Source organism: Myotis davidii, unplaced genomic scaffold, assembly GCF_000327345.1.
Source record: "Myotis davidii unplaced genomic scaffold, ASM32734v1 scaffold168, whole genome shotgun sequence".
Taxonomy (NCBI): domain Eukaryota; kingdom Metazoa; phylum Chordata; class Mammalia; order Chiroptera; family Vespertilionidae; genus Myotis; species Myotis davidii.
In genome coordinates this window covers 7,855,466-7,875,345 of record NW_006383016.1, presented here as the reverse complement: position 1 = coordinate 7,875,345, position 19,880 = coordinate 7,855,466, and the positions used below count along the sequence as shown (strand labels likewise).

At 36.9% G+C, this 19,880-nt stretch overlaps 1 protein-coding gene across 1 annotated transcript in view; it reads left to right on the top strand.

Moving 5' to 3' along the window:
* Positions 1-19,880, top strand: part of HDAC9 (histone deacetylase 9) — a 455,800-nt gene that overhangs the window by 290,103 nt on the left and 145,817 nt on the right. Inside the window, exons 18-21 of the mRNA XM_015558167.1 lie at positions 5,268-5,323; positions 5,568-5,655; positions 11,443-11,562; positions 11,876-11,973. Coding sequence (XP_015413653.1) covers positions 5,268-5,323; positions 5,568-5,655; positions 11,443-11,562; positions 11,876-11,973 — 362 coding nt within the window. The remainder of the gene's footprint in view (positions 1-5,267; positions 5,324-5,567; positions 5,656-11,442; positions 11,563-11,875; positions 11,974-19,880) is intronic.

The following is a 19,880-nucleotide window of genomic DNA, read 5'->3' as shown; positions in this document are numbered from 1 at the left end:
GCAAATCAGGAAGAGTGCACTAGACCTCAATCTCGACTTCCAGCCTCCAGAACTAGAGAAATAAATGTGTGTTATTTATGCCACTCAGCCTGTGGTATTTCATTATGGTAGCCAGAGCAGATATGAAAGACCAGAGGTGTATGCTGGAGGGGAAAAGGGACAGGGTGTCTGAAAGTGCATGCAAGGATGTGAATACACTGGACCCTCTAAGTCCAGAGAGGAGGGAAGTGAACATGGTGGTGAGGTAAATGACAGTAAAAGTTAAGTAAGATCAATTGATTGAAAGTCTTAAGGCATTAGCTGGAAAGTAGAATAGTAGGAAAGATAGATGTTTGACATTGAATTATGGAGGAGTTGTTTTACTGGTAACGGTAAGATCAAGGAGTATGACTGTAAACAGAAGACAAATTTATTGAAGGTGAGAAGTCAGAGAACTGAGAAATCAGGGTATTGAATGAAGTGTTCATGTGGACATTGAAATCACTAAGAGTAAATACTGGAAGCTGATGGAGAGAAAGACAAATTCAGAAGGCAAAATATTCAAGGGGTGGATATAGATATAAGTACATAGATTTGAGTGGCATTTGGAAGCAACATCAAGGGGAATTGGTCATGAATTAAAATGAGATGGAGGAAAGCCAGGGAGAGGGGCCATTAATGATAACTCGGGAAAATGGGTTCCTGACTTCAGAGAGTAGATGAATCATGGTAACTTTGGTAAGTTAGAGAAGGCTGGGAAAAGATATGTTGAATTTGAAGTGATTTGGGGATATCTAAGTATAAATATTGAATACATGGGCTGATATTTTGGTCTGGTGCTCAGTGGAGTGTTCATCCTGGAAATAGATATCTGTGGAGTATCTGGTGATAAGTGCTAATTGAATACATGAGAGTGGTGGCATTGCCGAGGAAGTAAGGGTAGAAAGAAAAGAGAAGTCTAAGACGATGTCTTGAATAACTTCAGTATTTAATGAGCAGGCTGAGGAGTATGGGCCTTCAAGGGAGACTGATTGGGAAGGGGAGAGAGAGATAAGGAAAGCAGGAGGATATGCAGTCACAGAAGCCAAGAGAAGGGCATTTAAAATGGAAGGTGTAGCTAATATACATTGAAAGTTAATGAGGAGCCAAATAGGCTGAGACCATAAAAATATCATTGGATTTGGTGACATGGAGGCCATTGATGACCTTAGTAAAACTTCTTTAGTGGACTAATGGATGTGGAGGAGAAAGTAGAGATTGGTGACTAAGGCAGAGGAGAAGAAAAGGAGAAATGAAAAAGCAAGGTAGACCAACCTTTGAAGAATTTTGGTTGCTAAAGGGGATGAAAAGAGTGGTACTTGGAGGGATCAATGGGGCTAAGGATGAATATATATATATAAATATAATTTTTTGTATATATGTATATATTTGTAGTGTCTTGGTTAATATATAATTCTATTTTCAAGATGGCAGAAACTTGAGCATATTTAAATCTTTTTTGAAAAATATATTTTATTGATTTTTTACAGAGAGGAAGGGAGAAGGATAGAGAGTTAGAAACATCGATGAGAGAGAAACATCCATCAGCTGCCTCCTGCACACTCCCTACTGGGGATGTGCCCACAACCAAGGTACGTGCCCTTGACCAGAATGGAACCTGGGACCCTTGAGTCCGTAGGCCGACGCTCTATCCACTGAGCCAAACCAGTCAGGGCTAAATCTTATGAAATATATATAATTGGGAACTTAGCATAAATTATAGTGGAAAAGTAGGAGGGAATGGAATCCTAACTGCAAGAGATGGGATAGATACTAGTGTAACAGGTGGGAAAGGGAGCGGGCTGGCCCAGGGTACAGTCTGTCATCTTATTGTGTTGTGTCTTCTTTCTTCCTATGTGATCTAATCCTTTTTTACAAGAGAGCATTATTGGGGTGGGTGGGTGCAGTGGGGTTTATGCTCTCAAAGCAGCTGTGAGGAACAAGGAGAACACCAGCCCCATCTTCTGCTGCAGGCAGGTGTGTGAGGTGTCAGAGAGGAAGGAGCTACCACTTGAGCAGGTAGATCATAGGAGAAGCAGCCTTGCCAGGTTTCAGCTAAGGAAAGGGGGTATTCAGGAGGACATGGGAAAGGTAGGGGAGTTTACCACTTCTGAGAGCACAATGGAAGGTTTAGTTGGCTCATGATGACTGAGAAAAGGTTTGTTATTGGCAAAAAGAAGACACTTTTAAACCCCAAATGAAGCAGGTTCAGAAGCAGTTGAGTAGAATGGTGTTGGTTACTGTGGAAGATTATAAAGTGAAAGGCAGACCCTTTCTTTGTTCAAGGAATTTGGCTGTAAGAGCAAAAAGGAAGATGGAATTAGATTCTATTTGTTTGTTCTCTATAATCCAACTAATTACCTATATGATTTCATTTCCATTTTGTTCTTTAACATGATCTTTATTTATATGGATTTCTTGTACATAATATTTTCCAAAATCCTTTCTTCTGAGCCATTGTTCATCCTTTCCCTCCTGCCCAGAATACCCTGCACATCATTTTTCAGCCTTTTTGAGCACAACACTTTCCCTAAGACCCATTAAAATCTACCTCTCCACTTCCTCTTTGTTTTATGCTTTTTATTTTTTCACTGTGAAATAACGTTTGTTGTAAAACCATTTGGAAAAGACATGAAATTAGCAATTAAAGATAACCCACATAATACTGTCATTTAGATATATCATACTGTATATATTATTTTTTAACACTAATACTCCTAAAAACTGATAAGTACTTCTGTTCACTAAATATTTATAATAACAGAATTTTAATGACTGCCTAATTTTCTGTGGTATAGATGTAGCATAATTCATATAAACATTCTTCTATTATTAGTTAACTTAGATAATTCTCATTTTTCCTATTGTAAATAAAACATTATCATTTACATAAATACTTAATCTACAGTTAATAATACCTTTAGGGCAAAAATCCTTTAGGTAGATTACTTATTCTTATATTACGTATATATTCAAAGGATATATAAATATTTTTAAAGGCTCTAGATACCTAGGGGTGGGTTATTTTCCAGAAAGGCAATAATAAATTATCCTTCTATAAGCAGCACTGATGAGTCTATAAGGCACAACTCCATTGTCAGCTTAGTGTATTTTTTAAAATTCCAGTTTCCTGGTTTGGAAAAAAAAAAGTCTTTCTATTGGGCTTCTCATCTGCTTTTATTTGATTACTAATATAAGTTGAATATTTTTCTTATGGTTATTCATCACTGAATATTTTTCTTTTTATTGTCCAGCCATGCCCTTTACCTATTTTAAATTGAATAGTACAATATAATTATAATGTTAATCCTATATAATAAAAGGGTAATATGCAAATCAACCGAACTGCGGAATGATTGGTCGCTATGACACACACTGACCACCAGGGGACAGACGCTCAATGCAGGAGCTGCCCCCTGGTGGTCAGTGTGCTCCCACAGGGAAGCCAGAAGCTGGGCTGACGGCTGGCAAGTGCAGGAGTGGTGCCCACCTCTGTGGCAGCACTAAGGATGTCTGACGGCCTGCTTAGGCCCACTCCCCACAGGGACATCCCCCGAGGGCTCCCAGACTGCTAAAGGGCACAGGCCGGGCTGAGGGACCCTCCCCCCCACACAAGTGCACGAATGTCGTGCACTGGGCCTCTAGTCTAATTATAAGATTGTTACATGCTAATTATGTTGGCTTTATTATATTTGTTGTTATTTTCACCCTGTTTCCCCCAATAAAATACATTGCACCTATCTGAATCTTTACTGATTTCGCCATTCTCAGAAGCCTTTTAATTTCTTTTATATTTATCATATATATCAGAGAGATAGGAAGTATCTTAAGAAGAATAGGGAATGTATCACCACTTGTAGATTAATAATTGATTTGGTGTTATTTGACTTCTAATTTGCTTCTGAGTTAATCAGTATATATGTGCTCATCAAAATATATAACAGCTTAACTCGTGTGTTGATTACCAAAACATTCTAGAAGAATATATGTATACTTAAAGTCCTAGGTCAGTGATGGCGAACCTATGACACGCGTGTCAGAGGTGACACGCGAACTCATTTTTTTGGTTTATTTTTCTTTGTTAAATGGCATTTAAATATATAAAATAAATATCAAAAATATAAATCTTTGTTTTACTATGGTTGCAAATATCAAAAAATTTCTATGTGTGACACGGCACCAGAGTTAAGTTAGGGTTTTTCAAAATGCTGACACGCCGAGCTCAAAAGGTTCCCCATCACTGTCCTAGGGAATAGATAATTTTTCCTGATATTATCTTTGTGTTTGTAGCAAGATTTGGAAAAAAATATCCCTGGGCTCTAGTAAAATTATTTCAAAAGTTTTAGGATTGTATATTAAAGAAACATTTTCTTTTGAGCACGTTACTTGAATCATAGTTAAGTGAAAGGTGGTGTGAACCACCTGATAAATGATTTTCTTTTCACGTCAAGCAACCCAACTTTCCTGAGCATGCCAGCTCTGCAAGGATTTATAGACCCCTGCCTTCCTTCATGCTGGAGTTCCCTCGGCTTCCCGTGTGACGCATTCCAACGCCTTCATCTGGAGGTTAAGGCATTCCTTGATCAGGGATAGATCTGATTGCTACTCAGCCCTGGAATTCTTTATAAAATTCCAGAACGTGGGCTAGAAATTGACTTAGAGAATCCAATAAAGTTGCAAGTCTTGGCAGTCATCCAAGCCAAATTTATAGACTGGAAGAAATATGGGCTCTCCATTGTTCTCCTTTTCACCTTTCTGGGGTTTCTTTTGTGTGTATGTGAGTGTGTGAGTGTAAATCTATCATTTCGCTGACACTGGAGTGGAAAGAACCATTGAGGGAATCCAGCGAAAGAATTTTCACTTTGGATCTTCCCTGGTTTTTCCGAACTTTGACCCAAACCTGCACCAAGAATGACTTTCTTCTCCCTCTGTGGGATGTTGGTGTCGTAAAATAAGAAGTTGTTCTGAAAATGTATTATGCTAGTCCAACAGCTGACCTGCACGTTTGCCAGCTAGGTACAACCCCCAAATCCCTTGGCTCTGTGGGAGCCTCCTTCTTGAGGTACAATCGGAGAAAATGTGGCCATTTATATTATTTCTGTTCGTTTTATGAAATGGTAATGGGGCAAGAAAACAAGTTCTGAAGCCTCCACCGACTTTAGTCTTTGTGCGCCTGATGCTCTGTGGTACATGGAGATCCAAGCAGTCCTCCCGTATCTGATCGTTGGAAACTTATCTTGTTCTTGCAGAATGGCTTTGCTGTTGTGAGGCCCCCAGGCCATCACGCTGAAGAATCCACAGCCATGTAAGTACCAGGGACTGTTGCCCATCTCTGAGCGCCACGGTTCCTGGCAGTCACCTGCCCCGTGCATGTCTCTGAAGCCTCTAATTGTTAGCAGATGGAATGAAAAATCTTGCGAGGTACTCCCAGAAGCAGATTTATGGCTTCAGAGATCATATAGCATTTTTAAAAATGCTCTGAACATTATTTATAATGGTTTTCCCGGCTGATTTGCTTTCTTATTTCTCTGTTCTTCTCTATTCCGCAGGGGGTTCTGCTTTTTTAATTCAGTTGCAATTACCGCCAAATACTTGAGAGACCAACTAAATATAAGCAAGATATTGATTGTAGATCTGGTATGTATTCCTGGCCAGAGCTGCATTTTCAATGACTCGAGATAAAAGGGAATGCATTTGTATTTCTCTGTTAGGTTGTCTTGCTTTTAGCACTTGCAAACAACTGAAGGGCGGGTTTCCTTTGAATGTGGAAACTCATTAAATTCAGGATTGCAGTTCTGAAACCATAAACATTCACGTTTCACTTTCATGGTGTTAACTGCAATTTAATGAGAAGAAGGCGCAGATCAGGGCAACTTTTATGATCCTTAAATGAATTGATACTTCCACAGTTAAAATAACCCAACAGAACCTGAATTTACTTTTCCCTCCAGAATATAGACTTTAAGCAGTCAGATATGCTGGAAAGAATGCTGTTGCTTTGGTAACCAATTGGCCACTTCCCTTGGTTAGCAATCATGTTGCTTGTTGTGCAACAGTGGTATTATTAAAACAAGTCAGCGTGTCATTCTTTCTGAAAAGAGTTCGGATCACGGATGCCAGTTTGGGATGACTCCCGGCAGGGACCCCGAGTGATTAAAAGTCACAGGCATTAGATGAGTCTTGCATTTTAACATGATCCATTCTTACACAATACAGTTATAATTTGTTTAACAAATGGTTTGTTTAAATGCAGATGACACTTGGCATGTTGTCTATAGTATATTCATGAATAATGAGCTGGAGACCTGCCCCATACAAAAGGACCAGCCCAGGAAGGGGCGAAGGAGAGCTGACTGGTGATTTATGAGCCCCGTTTTCGGTTTGCCTCCAGTTCACGAGGAGGTGTAATAGGTTGTCTGACAAAGCATAGACAGGAAATGAACCCTGGCATCCAAAGCGAACCTGCTACATCTGCACTTAATTAATTTTTGCAGGTGATAAAAGATTTAAAGGCAAAATATGTTAAAAGTTTTTTTGAAGTGCAAGGCTTAATAGTCTAAATCTTGTTCATATCTGCACTCATAATTAAATCTTATTGGTAAGTCGTGGCCTCCCCGTCCAGCCCTCCGATTCAGTTAAGCAGGCACACCAAAGGGTTGAGAGCACAAACAAAGCCATGTGAAGAAATACTCAGTTAAGTTAAAACGAAGATAAAAGGAATGGCAGGCTGATAAACATTTCTAGTGCTCGGTAAGAATTAACCTCTTCCAGGTACAGTAACGGAGCCTTACTGCAGCCGCTCTGGTGCTGAGATATTGAAAGCTAACTTTGTATGGTATTTTCCAACTATGCTTAAGTTTCAATGTAGGTCATAGTTCACCATTAAAGAAATGTGTTGAAGGCCTAGATATACTACAGCAGCAAGGTCTTAAAACGTAACAAAAAGGAAGGCATCAGTAGCCATTTTCCCATGTCCATACAAAGTGACATTTGAAATAATAATTATTGGCTTGCATATTTATAAGAGAGCAAATTAAAAAATAATAGCCTTCTAATCCTGTTAAGTTTTGTTAGAAAGATAAGCAGAAACCTTGAAGGCAGGATGGCAGATGAAGACCAAGGATTGTGGGAAAAATTTTCTAAGTTTTCTAAATTTATCCACGTTATGGGGGAAGAAGATCTGTAAACCGTTTATCCTATCCTTAAGAATCTTCTATTACTTCCCAAGGGATCTCCTCTGCTACCATTTTGTGGTTCTATGAAGATGATCAATAATTGTTGAGTCCCTATGAAAACACATTTGTGACATCCAAACTCTAAAGTAATGCATTTTGCAATGGACTGAAAAGCTGAACTGTTAGGTTACGATAGGTGGATATTTTGCACCTTGGAGGATTGGCCTGTAAAGTTTTATTTTGTACATTAATATAAGGATAAAACACTGCTGGAGATAGTTCTGTCTGATTTATAAATAAGTTGCTTGGTAGCTCCAATCCTGTAAGATTACTGGCCTTTGATTGTGAATTAGCTCCATTATCCAATGATAAAGGATACTGGTGTCCCAGCAGGCTGTAGTAGAAAGGTTTTTTGTTTCAAATTCTCTAAATATATGAAGTTCTGTCCAAAGGGTTGCCTCTGAGATCACCACCAGCCTGACTTTCAAGGCGTCCAAATCCTGCAGCTGCAGGGATACTTTGAGGAAATTCCCCTGTTCCTCCCAGCTGCTGAGAAGGAAGTTTTAAAGTGCCACGTGGCTCAGAGACATCCTTTCTCCCCGGCTGACAGGTCTGTCCTGTAAGCTAGCAAAAGGGAAGAAGGGAAGGTGCTCCAATGGCAAAAGAACCTCATTTCTGACTACCCAAAGTCACTCATTTTAGCTCAGCAGTATGAGCTGGCTCCTCAGATTCTTGGACCACCAGAAGACAAAGCTACCCTCTCGTCCAGCAGCTAGTTTCTGCATTTTTACCTGCCTAGTAAAGTGAGAGTCAGAGGTCTAATTCTCCTCCTTTGGGGGCCACAGCCAAGTTCAGAGACATTGAGTGTCTGAGGCAGGGTTGATTCTCATTGATCTGTGGAGTGTATTCATTCCAGTTCTCCCTCTGGGGAAGATTCCAGAAACATTCAGATTGGTGAGGAGAGGAAGCAGGTATACGTGCTTTTCAATTCACAAGAGACTAGTCACTGCGTTCAGGGTTGAACCTGTTCTAGAAGTATGATTTGCCTGCATGACTCAGGTAGCTTTTATTTAATGTGACCTTGTTTTTGAATATAATGTGTTCGGGGCTTTCTTTTTCTTTAATGTATTTTTATTGATTTCAGAGAGGAAAGGAGAGTGAGAGAGAGAAATAGAAACATCAATGATGAGAGAGAACCATTGATCTGCTACATCGGGCACACCCACTACGGGCGATTGAGCCAGTAGCCCAAGCATGTACCCGTGATCAGAATCGAACCTGGGACCCTTCAGTCCGCAGGCCGACACTCTACCCACTGAGCCAAACCAACACTTCAAATGTCAAAATGTCAAATGTCCATGTTGATCAAGCACCAAACTTGACCAAAGAATTGTCACAAGTGCTGATACTAAATACTTATAAGTGATAACTTTAGCTGATAGAATATATGATTTATTCAAAGTTATTTTAACATTTTAATACGACATCTTGGTCCTAAATTCTTACATAAAGTAAATTTTTGCAGTACATTTTTGAGCATTAAAACATTGAAATGATGTTCAGCATTTTCCAGAAAGTCTTATACAGTATATAAGGTTTATTTTTAGTCTTTTAGTGATTCAATTACTTTCATTATTATAATACAATCACCAATGATTTTCTTATACTAGTCTAGTGTATAAAGTCTTCAGATCATACCTGATTGTTTATTGCCTTATATGAATATTTTGCATCAAAGAAAGCTGAAATATATATATATATATATATTTCTATTTTCACGCTTATATTATGTTGTTAACCAAAACAAAAGACATATTTGTTCTTACTTTTATCTCTTAGTGTTTTGAATATGGAATTGAGAATTATCTAGGTATTTTTAGAATACATTTGTGTATTTCAAGAAAAAAATGTCTGTTGAATCCTTTTTCTGTTGTGGGCAAGACTATATTTCTTATTCAGAAATGTATACAATAATAAGCGCCCAACACATTTTTCAAGAACAAATGATTTTATATCTAAGATAGATGATCATCTTTTATTTGACATTCTTAAAGAAACTTGTACAACACCACTAAAGAAACAAAAGTAATCAAGACAATATATTTTTGGTGTTCAAAGTATGGATGCATTTCGGCCCAGAGGAACAGTTTTCTTACAATACTACTAATAATTAAAAATTCCATCATGTAGTAGAAATGTAAACATTCAGTTGTTTTTCAAGTTCTTTTTTGTTCATCCTCTAGGTATCCAGTAGCAATCTCAAAAGACATTTGGCTGAAACTTTTTCATTTTTGTTCACATAAAGGAAAATAGTTTTGCTATCTCCCCCTTCCTTTCTTTTGACCATTCAGAAATCTAGGAATGATATATTTTCAGTAAGCTATTTGTTTTCCTGATGTGTATGCGTTGAGCTAGAATAAGTTTCTGGAATGATGCACATCTCCCCAGTGGTTTGTGATTCCATAATTGATTAGGATTCATGTACTACATAAAAGGGAGAGAGGACTAGTATATGTTTACAGTGTGGAGAGAAGGTCGGTGCAGGCTTTCAGGACCACCACAGGGAGGCTTTGGTGGTGTCTAGTGAGGGAATTCTGGGCTGGAGGTTGAAGTGGAGACAAGTTATATGAATGTCAATAAGGAGCAATAATGACCACCAATCTTACTTCACAGGTTTGCTAAGAGGATCAAAGAGATAATGAATGTAAGTTAACAATATCATGGTTATGAGTTTGGCCTTTGGAGTAAGAGGTGGATTCAAGACCAGTCTCGCAACTTTTTCTCTAAAAAGCCTTAGTAAATTATTGTGAAACTCTCTGAGTCTCAGTTTACTTTTTTTCAGAAATTAGCAATTGTTTTATTTACTAATTTAAAATACCATGGGAATAATACCATATGCATCATAAGGTTAAGTAAGTCATGCAAGGTATTTAATGTAGTGCCCGACCCCAAAATTGTAGGAATCACTGTTGAAAATAACATGATTCTTACTGATATAAAATTAAGTACTATGTAAGGGTATAGTTATAGGTGACCAAAATTTTTTATAAGAGAACTTGAAACTGTATATGTTGCATACACATATAGCAGTAATATTATATTGAATACAGATATATAGATTGTTCACTTTTAAGAGTCATCTATTTTATTTTTGTTCAGGAGGTATTAGGATGTATATTAGTTGGAGTATTTTAGTCAAGACATGCTAAAAAAATGCTACTAGTTTCATTTTTCCCATTTCTTTGACGATTCCAGCATATATCTATATCATAAAACAATTTTAAAGAAGAACTGTTAAGTTTTGAATTGTTATCATTTACAAATGTTTGGAGAATTTTTTATCTATTAAAATGACAAGGGGTGAAAAAAGAAGAGGAAGAAGGCTGGGAAGAGAGCCATGCTATAATATTAAAATTAGGCGCATTGGACAAGATTGCACAAAGCCCCATGCCATCTTTCTGCTTCAGACCAAATGATTTAATAGCTAATGAGCTCATGCTCCTGCGCTTTGACTTGCCGTCACGATTTTACCAAAATAAAGTATGAAGCCCTTTTTGCATCTGGCATCTCTTTTGAAGTGATTCTAACTGCTGAGGGATTGCTAACTGAACTGAACGCTTCAAGAAAGCCAATTTACTCAGCTGGTTGCAAAGCCTTTGACCTCAATGGTGGGACTTGGCAAATCAATGCATACACGCATGTTTAGTGTTCTGTCAAGAATTGCAAAAATGCTCTGCAAGCCATAGATCCTTCTGCAAAATACTAGTTTGTAGTTTAAACATTAGTCTTTCTTCAGAGGCCAATGAGGCTAGTTAATTAAGCCTGAGGGGTTATGAACTGTTGGCAGTTAATAAGTCATAAAATTCCTCCATAAAACAGGATGCGAGATTCCATCACCGAAGCAAAGAGTACAAAGGGCCGGTGTATAAATATCTAATTGTACCAAAGGACTGGGCTTTCTCAATGACTGCTCATCTGGAGTCTCCAGGGCATGTTCGCTGTGGTTTCCTGATTTTTAGAAGCCAGTTTAAAAAATGAGTGCATTAAAGGGTAATTTGCCTGAAAGTTCAGGAAGTAAAGGGGGTGGTGTGGAAGCAAGCTGAAGGGGAGAGAGAAAGAGGACCTAGGGAAAGGACAGACAGTGAGAAGGAGGGTGGGGTAGAAGGACAGGGAACTCAAAATCAGAAAAGTTGTCTCCACGCCGAGTTAGACATGACTGTATTTGTCATCTGCTTTCTTTTCCCTGTAGGATGTTCACCATGGAAATGGCACACAGCAGGCCTTTTATGCTGACCCCAGCATCCTGTACATTTCACTCCATCGCTATGATGAAGGGAACTTTTTCCCTGGCAGTGGAGCCCCCAATGAGGTTCGGTTTATTTCTTTAGAGCCCCACTTTTATTTGTATCTTTCAGGTAATTGCATTGCATGATTACCCATAATTTTCTTGTCCTTTGCTGGTGTTTTAAATTACACGAGATTACTGACTTGTCCCACGGGAGCAAGAACCAGTGCAGAACAAGTGCATAACCCAGAGCACTGGTTGTCAAGCAAGGGTGGGCTGATTTGACATTTTTGTTTGATGTTTATTTCAAGAGCTCACATGTGTTTGTTTTCCCCTCTTCTCGCTTTTTTCCTTGTGCCTTCATCTACCCACTGTGGTGTGGGTTTTCTCTTCCCAGGTTGGAACAGGCCGTGGAGAAGGATACAACATAAATATAGCCTGGACAGGTGGCCTTGATCCCCCAATGGGAGATATTGAGTACCTTGAAGCATTCAGGTTGGTACTTCTTTCTATGAAAGTGGAAAATTATAAAACAAACGTCAATGGAAACAATACCAAACATAAAACAGAAATGTAAATTTTTAACTAAAGTAAAGTAGCTAAAGGAGCCTTCCATCACAGCTCCAAATATATGGTTTGGGGGCCCGAATATTGCTACAGAGCCAGTAAGAAATGCATGTAAGAAAAAAGGTACATCAACATCTAGATGTATCTTCGGTGAATATTCTCCCATTCAGCAGATTGTCTTTGTTTTGTTAATGGTTTCCTTTGCTGTGCAAAAACCTCTTTAATTTGATGTAGTCCCACTTGTTTATTTTCTTCTTATGTTTTCCATGCCAGGGTATATGTTTCTCAAAAACATTACTAAAAGCAATGTCAAAGAGTTAACTGCTTATGTTTTCTACATGTGTCTGTCCAGTTTCCCGACACCGTTTATTGAAGAAACTGTCTTTACCACATTGTAAAGTCTTGCCTCCTTATTTATAGATTAATTGACCATATTGACAAGGGTTTATTATATATATAATGTAATTGAAAAAAGCAGAAATAAGTGTATGTATTTTAAAATTTGGGTTGTCCATGAAGATCTTATGTTAATTAGCAGTAAAACTAAAAAATTATATTAAGAAACCATAGTGGTTTCAATGTTAAGAATTCCTTTTTTTTCCCTTCTAATTGTATTGATTTTCAGAGACAGAAAGGGAAAGCCAGAGATAGAAACATCAATGAAGGGAGAATATTGGTTGAGCTGCCTCCTGCACACCCCCTGCTGGAGATGGAGTCCCCAACACGGGGCATGTGCCCTGACCAGGAATTGAACAGTGACCTCCTGTTTTATGGTGCAGTGCTCAACCACTGAGCCACACTGGCCTGGGGATAATTTATATTTAGTACCCCAGTTTCCCGACACCGTTTATTGAAGAAACTGTCTTTACCACATTGTAAAGTCTTGCCTCCTTATTTATAGATTAATTGACCATATTGACAAGGGTTTATTTTCTGGGTTCTGTATTCTGTTCCATTGATCTATATGTATGTCTTTATGCTAATACCATGCTGTTTTCATTACTATAGCTTTATAATATAATTTGATATCAGGTAACATGATACCTCTAACTGTTCTTTCTCAAGATTGCTATGGCTATTCAGGATTCTTTTGTGGCTCCATGTAAATTTTAGAATTAGAACCATGACCTCCTGGTTCCTAGGTCAACGCCCAACCGCTGAGCCAAGCCAGCTGGGCTATATTTTGTACCTATTGTTCTCACATGGCAAAATGAGTGGTCAAGATTTTTTTAAAAGAATCCTTTTGAATAGTAATAATTTCATTAAATAATGTGAAAACAGATATTACTGGTAAGTATACATTATTATTGTTTTTTGATTGAAATGGTAAGTGAATCAACTACCCCTGAAATTTACTGAATGTCCTCAAGAATGACACCTTCTCTTTGCCTGTAATGTACACACATATTAGCAAACTTTTCTAAATTTCCCAGTGCAGTCACCATATCTAAGCTTAATTAGAGGAGCAGCACTATTATTTAGTGTAAAATGTGAAATTGTGGCTTTTAATATTCATAGTTATTTAAGAACCATATTTAAATCATAGTAATTCTTTTCATTTTGAACTGTTTACTAATTAATGTATATGGCTAGAAAAACTTGTGAACTTGTTATGGAGGAATCAACAAAGTAAGTCATTCATTCAAAAATATTGATTGTCCCTAGCTGGTTTGGCTCAGTGGATAGAGCATCAGCCTACGGACCGAAGGGTCCCAGGTTTGATTCTGGTTAAGGACACTTACCTCGGTTGCAGACTCCTCCCCGGCCCCGGCTCAGGGCATGTGCAGGAGGCAACCAGTCAATGTGTTTCTCTCACATAGATATTTCTCTTTTCTTTTCCTCTCTCTAAAAATCAATGGAAAAGTATCCTCAAGTCAGGATTTAAAAATATATATATATTGATTGAACAGATATTATATACCAGGCACCATGGTAAGCACTTGGAATTCAGAATTGACTTACTCTTAGAGAACATAATAGAGGTGATACTTTATGTTCTAGAGAACAGATGTCCTTAGACACAGAGAGAGAGAACCCTTCTTGAACGGTTTCAGGAAAGGCTTCATCAAGTATTGCTTGACTAGTGCTTTCAGGTTGAGTGGGAGGTTTCAAGGGGAAAAGGAATTGGAGTAGGGCAGATTCATACTGGCAGGAAGAATAGACTGAAAATCATGGAGTCATGAACTGGTCATGCTCTGTTTGCTCAAGGTCATTAGGGTGGGATTGTATGGCCAGAATATGGATAATACTTCATAAAGTGTATTACAGGCAAAGAATTGCCAATTTAAATGTATAAATTTCTTTCTAATATGGGGCCTTAATGAAATAGTATCCCAAATAATTTCGATGAAGTATTATTTATCCTTCTTAACACAACCATTGTTTCCCCAGTATGGAAACTAAAGATCCTTCTGGCTTCTGTGTATGGGTGTAGGATATGGAGGTGGGGGGCGGGAACTAAATGGTGCCTTTTCTTTTTTCTTAAATTTTAATTGTTTCTGGACTGTGATGAGTATCTTTGAAGGGGTCGCCTCTCTGTGAAACTACATTTATAGTGGGATATAATATGGTTACTCATTTTCCCAGCCAAAATGTGTTCCTTGTATTGCCCTGTGATTTCTGTTATGTCTATGGCAAGAAGAAAATTTCAGGCAAATCACACATTTTCATGTTTGTTATACATTTTAAAGATAACTTTAAAAACATAATGGAATACCTAAATTAGTTCAGATAAGTAGTTATTTCTTCCATGCAGTTAATCATTCGTCCCTGAAATAATGGAAGGATATATTTAAGATTTTTCACAAGAGTTTTCAAAATAGTAATATCAAATATCTCTCATGTTCAACTAAAATATATTTCAAGGTTACCATTTTACAAAATAATTATGGCTAGTTTTTTGAGGTCTTACATGCCAAGTCCTAGATTAGAAATTTTATAGACATTACGGCTGATTCTTAAGTGGTTTGTATGAACCACAGAACTGCTAATTGGAAGGGTCATGATGTGAACTCAGTTTATGGCTCTGAGATCTTCGCTCTTTTTTTCATGCCAGACTGCTACTCTTCTACTGCTCATGATTCAAAAGACTAAGGAGCAGTAGAGCACAGTGAACTTTGAATGAAACATAAGCCCTCTCCCCCCTGACCCAAGTCACAAATGCCTAGTACACATCATGGTAAAGAAGAGCTATTCAATATGGGCTGAATGAATCAATGAATAAATAAATGAGTCAAAGAGGGTAGACATCATGCTGACTCTAAGAGAAGCATTGGAAACTCTTGGTATTAAGTGAGCCTAGCAAAACTCTGAAGGAGCTATGTGCAACCTAACTATCTCTTGGCCCCTGAAGGAGTATTGTTTGCAAAGAACTCTGAACATCCAGTCATTTGCTTATAACAACAATGTCAGATGTCTTCTCTTCATTCAACAAATAATTTTGCTGAATGTCTGCTCAGTATTCTCTGTTCCAATCACTTCAAAAGTTTGTTCGACTGGCTTTGTTTTATCCATAATCTCTAAATGATCACTGGATAGGTTATTTTAAAGATTACCTATTTAATTAAGAGTTTTGCAAATATTAAAGTGATTATTTATATAGGGACATTTAAATAGTTTGTATATCATGGGCATGAGAAAATATGTTTCTCATGCTTCTAATTAAACCTAAAGAGGAAAACAGCTTCAATTGTTTAAAAAAAAGAGTAGTCATTTTCTTTTCTTTCTTTAAAAATATTTTATTGATTTTTTACAGAGAGGAAGGGATGAGAGAGAAACATTGATCAGCTGCCTCCTGCACACCTCCTTCTGGGGATGTGCCTGCAACCAACTTACATGCCCTTGGCTGGAATTGAACCTGGGACCTTTCAGTTCGCAGGCCAATGCTCTATCCACTGAGCCAAACCGGGTAGGGCTTGAGTAGTCATTTTCAATGTAGAAGCAAGATATTAGTAGTTCTTGAAATTCTCCCTATTTTATTGAAAAACTAAATGAGTGAATGAATGTCATCCTTGTGTGACTTTTTACATAAAAGAAGAAGTACAAACCCCTTACATTCAGAGGGTTTTGATGAAATAATAAACGGCTCATGTGGTACACAATGAGAATGCTCCAAGAGAGTAGCATAGAGCTGTGGCTCTGGTTTCCTTTGATGCGAACATGTTGTGATTTAACGAGGCACAACTCCTCAAGCCAGTGTGTTATAGTCCATAGTTGCCATAATTACTTAACCAAAATATTTTGTGCTTATTATATATGTAGCTTTTGCTAAAATACCTTGACCTTATAACCAATTGGAATGTTTAAAAATTAGAATATTCGTCACATAGTCAAAACAGTTGAATCAGTTGAGCACATAAAAACAGTCCAGACAGCCTATTTTCTTTCTCCTCTCCTGTCTTTAGTTCAGACTTGTTTTCTTTAATAATAGAAGCAAATTTAAAATCCATTAATACAGAACTGTGGCTTGAAACTTGACTAGATAGCATGTCTATTCTTAGAGCATAAGTCAAATGGTCAATTCTAAGTGTGGCATCTTTAAAATAGGAACCATAGTTTTCTATGATTTCACCCCTGCTCGTGGCAAAAATTAATAATAATGTATTTAATTGAATAGCAGGGGATAGAGCCCTATTGTCATGTTCATAGAGCAAGTGTTCTTCAAACAACTGGTCAATAATGGTCAGCTGGGAGTTTTGTTAGAGTGGTTCGGTTTAGTATGGAATGATGGTAGATAATTTGGGGTAGGACACATAAATAAGTGCATTATTTTATTTTTATCTCCTTGTTATTTTATCAAACATATCATCATTATTCTAATTAATTTTAGAGCACTGATTTCTGAATATTCTTGTCACATGCATAGACTGAAGAGGGGGTTGCTAAATTCTGTCTGAGAAAGGAGATGGGACCATAGAAAACATGTATTGTTGATAATGACAACCAGTAGATTTTTATGCTCATTATTCTTATTTATATGAAATTTTAATGTAATTTCATGCTAACCGAATGCAAAGTATTGCCACTGTAAAAATAATGACATAATATAATGATACCAATAACATAGTAGTATAGAACATTCATTAAGGACTGAATATTTGCTAGTCATTCAGTTCTTTTCACCATTATCAGTTGTTGAGCTAAGTGGTCCCAGTTTCCAGATGGGAATATGAAGACCCTTTTGAGTTTCAGTAGGTTTTCTCATGTCACACAGCTGGTATGTAATGATCAGGGACTGGGTGCCAACAAGTTTGAGTATATAGACAGTACTCCTTTATCCCCAGCTATAGAGTTCCTCTGTCAAGAGTAGGGATGACAAAACAATATAGTGAGAAATTCTTTGCAAATGTATTTCAGTCTATCTAGCATTTGGCTTGGACATCTACATTGGTAACACTATTTTAAATTGAAAACAACTCCTAGACTTTCACTAACCTTGTATCAATAATAACTCCAAACCACTTCTTTTTGTGCCTTTCCCTCATCTGACATACTTAGAGAGCCTAGCCAATGAAACCCCTACAATTTTTCTTCCTTTGGATAACTTAGACTATTTACAATGGGAAATACATTTTCCTGCTTTGTTAAAAGAAATATTTTCTTTAAATATTTTCTTTCTATAGATATATATACACACACATAGATTTTTTGGAATGTGTATGTAATTGAACTTGAGAAATACCAAATTAAATTTTAATAGAACATAGAGTGATAAATGAGCTTTTAGATCCAATTTTGAAATGAAGAATGATTTGTTGTCATCTAAAAATCATACTCAATACTGCAAAATGATTTGGGGTCTTATTTTGTCTATTAGAACTGTGCTTGATGCTTCCCACTTGGAAATGGGTTATCAATTGTTAATGACAACCAAATATATTATGCTCATGATAGTATGTATTTTCCCAAGGATGTCGAATACATTTTGGGAAAGGGTGGAATTTCTTGAAACAATTTGCCAATATGAAATACTGTACATATCAAATTGGCCCTACTACCATCTTTCCCAGACCATTTATCATAGCTCACAAATCAAGCCCACATTTTCTCTTTTTGAAACACTTGGCTAATAAAGAAGATGTGGGCTTCAAATTTGGACTTGTCAATCAATCTTGGGAACAAAGCAGTAATGATTTTCTTCTATTGATATTTTACTTCAGTGAAGAGCAATATATATGAATTTACTGCTGGTGTGATCTACACTTTTATTCATTGTCCAGTTTCTATTCTTTATACCCAGCATGTAGAGATCTTTTTAAAAGTTTTACCGGAACATGTCAGAAGAAAAAGATCTATAGGAATAAATTTTTAGAGAGCTGTCAGCTCTATCTGCTCTTTAGTTTCACCAATATGTATACTTTAAGAACACTTTTTTCTCTTTCATCTGTGCAACATATTGTACCAATTTTCATCAAAAAATTACAATTTCTATAGGTGTGTGTCTCTAGATACCCTTAGAATTCTGCTCTTTGACCCTGGGAGTAAATTGATCTTATGCACACCTGTCTTTCTTGGGAAACTTGCAAACTTTATTTTTGGGCTGAGCATCAAAGAGATATGATATTATTAGACAGTATAGAACTCAGGTAAAAGGTCCAGGAAGTAACTTGAAGTGCTTGAAGTTCTGAAAGGTGAATGATATTATTTTCAGTGAAGAACTATTTAAAATAGTTCAAATTCTACAACATTGTATTTAATATTATTTTAAAAGGTCATATCAACTATAAAAATTTTAAGACAACATTTTTGCCTTCTAACTTAGAACAGTTTTAAAGCCAAATATTTATAGGAATTTGTGTACCAATTATACAGAGTTCCAAATAATAAGGACTAATTAAAAGAGAAGCTATGTTCAGTGAACATTTTCCTAGCAGTTCTAAGAAAGAAAGCAATTTGCGTGACTAGAAATGATTTGTTTTTATTTGAAGATGGAACAATGGGTTATAAAACCCTTGCCTTGCACAAAATCCTCCCAACATATGTGTAATACTCAAAGATATCAGGAAATGAAAGCTTTCCATGAAATCTTATTGTGAAGTTTTTTAGGCCAGAAGTAGCAGATTTTTTGGACTGTCAAGCAGCTCAGATCAATTCATCAACTTAAATCATCTCATCTAGTAATAGTGGAATTGTTGTGCAGTTAATTATGATATTGTCATATCAGCCAGAATGGAAAATAAATATAATTAAGAAACTATGGAGTCAGCCTTTTTTTTTTTCATAGCTTTATTGAGGATTTTAAGCTTATGCTTCCTTTACTAAGAGAAAACCCAGTAAAAATCACTTATGCTCTATCTTGTTGAATAGCTATTAACCAAATTTCAGTGCATTTGGGGCTTAGATGTGCTTTCTTGAAACTTGCGTTTTCATGATTTCACACCTACAGTTTATTATAAATAAATTTATCGAGAGGACAAATAAAGTGAAAAGATAAATAATTTTTAAGATGATTAACATAAATGTGTGTCCTTTTTTTGAGACCTAGACAAATATAAATTTTCCAATAAAACTTTAGTTACTAACTTATTGAGATTGAGGAGCCATCCTTGGGAAATGTCTGTTCAACAGAAAATCTGATCATATATTACTTATGAGGTGGAGGGCTGAAGTGGACACCATTTTCTGGTAGACAGGACTTTCGCAGATTAGTTCAAGTCTTTGCCTGACATCAAACATCTGGATGATGGACTCAGTTTTCCGTATTTCATCCCAATGATTTCATGTCATGTAGATGAAATTTGTATATCAACATCTGTTCCCATTTATGCAGACATTTAAACTTCTAGAAGGGTGAGGACTTGTCTTTGTGTCTGTTAGGAAGCTGTTCCTGTTTTCTT